Source organism: Pavona decussata, unplaced genomic scaffold (assembly GCF_977016875.1).
Source record: "Pavona decussata unplaced genomic scaffold, jaPavDecu1.1 SCAFFOLD_59, whole genome shotgun sequence".
NCBI classification, from domain to species: Eukaryota; Metazoa; Cnidaria; class Anthozoa; order Scleractinia; family Agariciidae; genus Pavona; species Pavona decussata.
In genome coordinates this window covers 956275-959144 of record NW_028145481.1, presented here as the reverse complement: position 1 = coordinate 959144, position 2870 = coordinate 956275, and the positions used below count along the sequence as shown (strand labels likewise).

Below are 2870 nucleotides of genomic sequence, written 5' to 3'. Positions count from 1 at the left end.
AACCAATTTTTGAAAGGTAGTTTTTTGCAATGAAGAACAACTACTTTTCTTACTGTAACTTTGATGTTTTAGCACATGTTAGTGCTCCTTTATTGGCTTTGATTACTTTTCGTTCAGTTTTGTTGCTTAGTCTTGGAGAAATCCAGAAATCCAATATGGCGGATCCAAGATGGCCCCCATTAGCCTCCATTTCAGCCCGTAAAATACGCCGCAATGACGGAAATGCCGACGAAATGATTATAATATAACATAAAACCGATTTCTTGTAGCATTTATATTATGCTGGTTTAAAAATGAAAACAATGCACCCTGAGAATAAAAGTTGCAGACCCTCAATGACCAACTTTTCAATCTTTCCGTTAAGATGTATAAAAGTAAATTGACTCGACCTTTACCTAAAGATAGGGGAGTACGGGGTGGGGGGGGGGAGGGTGGGGTGTTGAGTGAGAGAGCTGTACGCTTGCCTAAGCCTCATTTTCGGATTGTTCACGTTGTACCAGAAGGTTGCTAGCCTGAACAGCTTAATTGAAGCGTTAATGTGTTTCATAACCCCACCTGTAAATTACAACTTTAGACAAGCAGCCCTACGCCCCTTTCATGCTGAGAGCTGATGTAATTGTGCAGTAAAACGCCAACAGGATCGATTGTCTGAAAAACGCTTACTATCTTACCCACTTATGTAATCAGAAATTATTTATTACGACGACCTTCGACGAGGTTAAAGCCTAAAAATATCTAAACATGCTAAAATTGAAGTTTTATCTTAATGGAAACCCCACTGACTGTATAAAAAAGCCTGAAAATATTTTACCAAGTACGTACGGTCGTGAAAACACCGCCGAGTGTGAATTTGAATTTTCAACATTTTCAAATTTAAAAGTTGTCCGCACGCCATATTGCGTTCGAAATTGCCCCGTGAAACATTACTATTGATGCATTTATCAATCTTGGCTGGGAAATAAATTTCCCATGATTGATTTTAAAGGCCTTCTGGCTCAGATTCTAAAACACACATCTGACAGAACTGCATTCAAAATAATTTATTAATTCTTTCTCTCTGGCACAAAAAATGTAATTTACATTGCTCAGCTATAAAGCATAGTGAATTTACTTTCATTAATTGACATCACAATTCACGTGGCCACAAAGTTTCGTCACTGCGGCGTTGTTACCTCATTTGAATGCGTATAAAGTAGATCCTTCGGTGGCTGATAAAGCGCCCCTGCAATTCATTTTTAAAAGACGGCCTATGAAAACAGAAATTTAGTTCGTGTTGTGCCATTGGTCGGAAATTATACATTATGCTCGCACACAGCGTGAAAGTAATTATTTATGTACATGTATGAAAGGCTGAAAAAAAACGTTTTAGGCAAAGAACACGATCGAGAAAGAAGAAATGTATCTAGGCGTAACACGAGTAGTAATCAAGTGTTAAAAAGTTTTACGACAAGAGCGGCTCATGTACCTAGACAAAAACTATTATACACATTAGATGTAATGTCTTGCAAATATTTGAATAAAATCATAAACCTAATTCACGTGTTATTTTTTTCCACAAGAGGCGTTTATAAAGCTTACTGACGAAAAACTGGTACATATTAAAACGTAATGAGTTCAGCATAACGGCTAACGACTAGTTTTTTTTAAAACAATTCACAAACCTTCCCTGTTATTCTACTAATAAAAAATCACGTTTTTAAAACTGATGCGGATGAATTATTCAAACAGAGGAGGGGCAAAGTTCAGTCTATTTTCAGCTGGTTGCTTTTAAGCATGCGCAGTTCTTTTGTCGATCAATCTCACCCGCGAATACAATTCTGAGTAGTGTTCCTTTTCTTTTCTTCTGAATTTCATTTACCACGCACATCCGACAACTTCCTTTCAGATCATGTAAAAAACACTGCCCACCTTGGCTACAATTTCGCTCGGCCTTTAGGCTAGAACTCGACAAGCTGCATGATTTCAACTGAAGTGGGCTCGTGATTAAACTCATGAAGTTCCTCAAACCCACTCTTCTTCCTGTTCTTCAAGCTGGTTCCTAATTCGCTGATGGTAGTGTGCAAGGAGTTCTTTCCATCGTTTATTGCTTTGTTCATCAAAAATTTCCAAGTTTTCTCTGCGGTTCTTGAACCTGTCAAAATCATGTGATAAAAGATTCATGCCAGTGCGAATTAAAACTGAATTGGCGTCGTTGATAGTTTTGGCTAGTGTTTGCGTCGCCTTGAGTGGCCGTCTCTTCGACTTGCTTAGCGTTTTTGTGCTTTGAGAACGTAATATTTTTAGTCTCCGGTCGAAGGGTCTAATCGCCAATCCATCGTCTAGCTCTCGCATTGTAAGATTATCAGGAGCGAAATAGATTACTTCCTCTAAATCAGTGGACCAGTGAACTTGTTTTCTTTGAGGTAATGGTAAACTTCTTTTTCTTTCCATAACAGTAAGCCTTGAAGGCCGACCTGGAAGCGAGAAGGATCTTCTTGCCATCTGTTTTGTTGAGAATTAAAACTATACTCTACACGAAATTGTGTTTTGCTTGACTCGACTGCGTCAACCGAGAATGCTCTTCGATCCGTCGTCTGCCTTAGCAGTTCCTCTATTAAATTGTTATCGGGTGGAACAGCGGCTTTTATAATGTTTGAGGCTAATTAATTCGTGTTTCCCTTATCTGTCATAAATTAAATACCACGAGGTCTAAAAATAACCTCGATAACTTCCCCTGCCGGCCGGCATCACGAATTTCCACACGCGTGAAACACTTGATATCGTCCTAAGTTTGCAGAATTATGTAACAACTGTTGTACATGGCTCAGTTATTGAATTTTCTAGCAATGAATAAAAAATTCGGTCAGCAACAAAAGGTTTTTTATTCTCTT

General features: G+C 38.5%; 1 protein-coding gene across 1 annotated transcript; it reads right to left on the bottom strand.

Moving 5' to 3' along the window:
- Nucleotides 1-1025: 1025 nt before the first annotated feature.
- Nucleotides 1026-2652, bottom strand: LOC146479312 (uncharacterized). The gene has a single exon (XM_085110836.1). It carries the CDS (start codon nucleotides 2479-2481, stop codon nucleotides 2002-2004), a length of 480 nt encoding a protein of 159 aa, XP_084966962.1. The 5' UTR covers nucleotides 2482-2652; the 3' UTR covers nucleotides 1026-2001.
- Between the last annotated feature and the right edge of the window lie 218 nt (nucleotides 2653-2870).

What these genes read in the sequence shown, in the direction of transcription:
- LOC146479312 (XM_085110836.1), bottom strand. Translation starts at nt 2,481, where the DNA reads ATGGCAAGAAGATCCTTCTCGCTTCCAGGTCGGCCTTCAAGGCTTACT.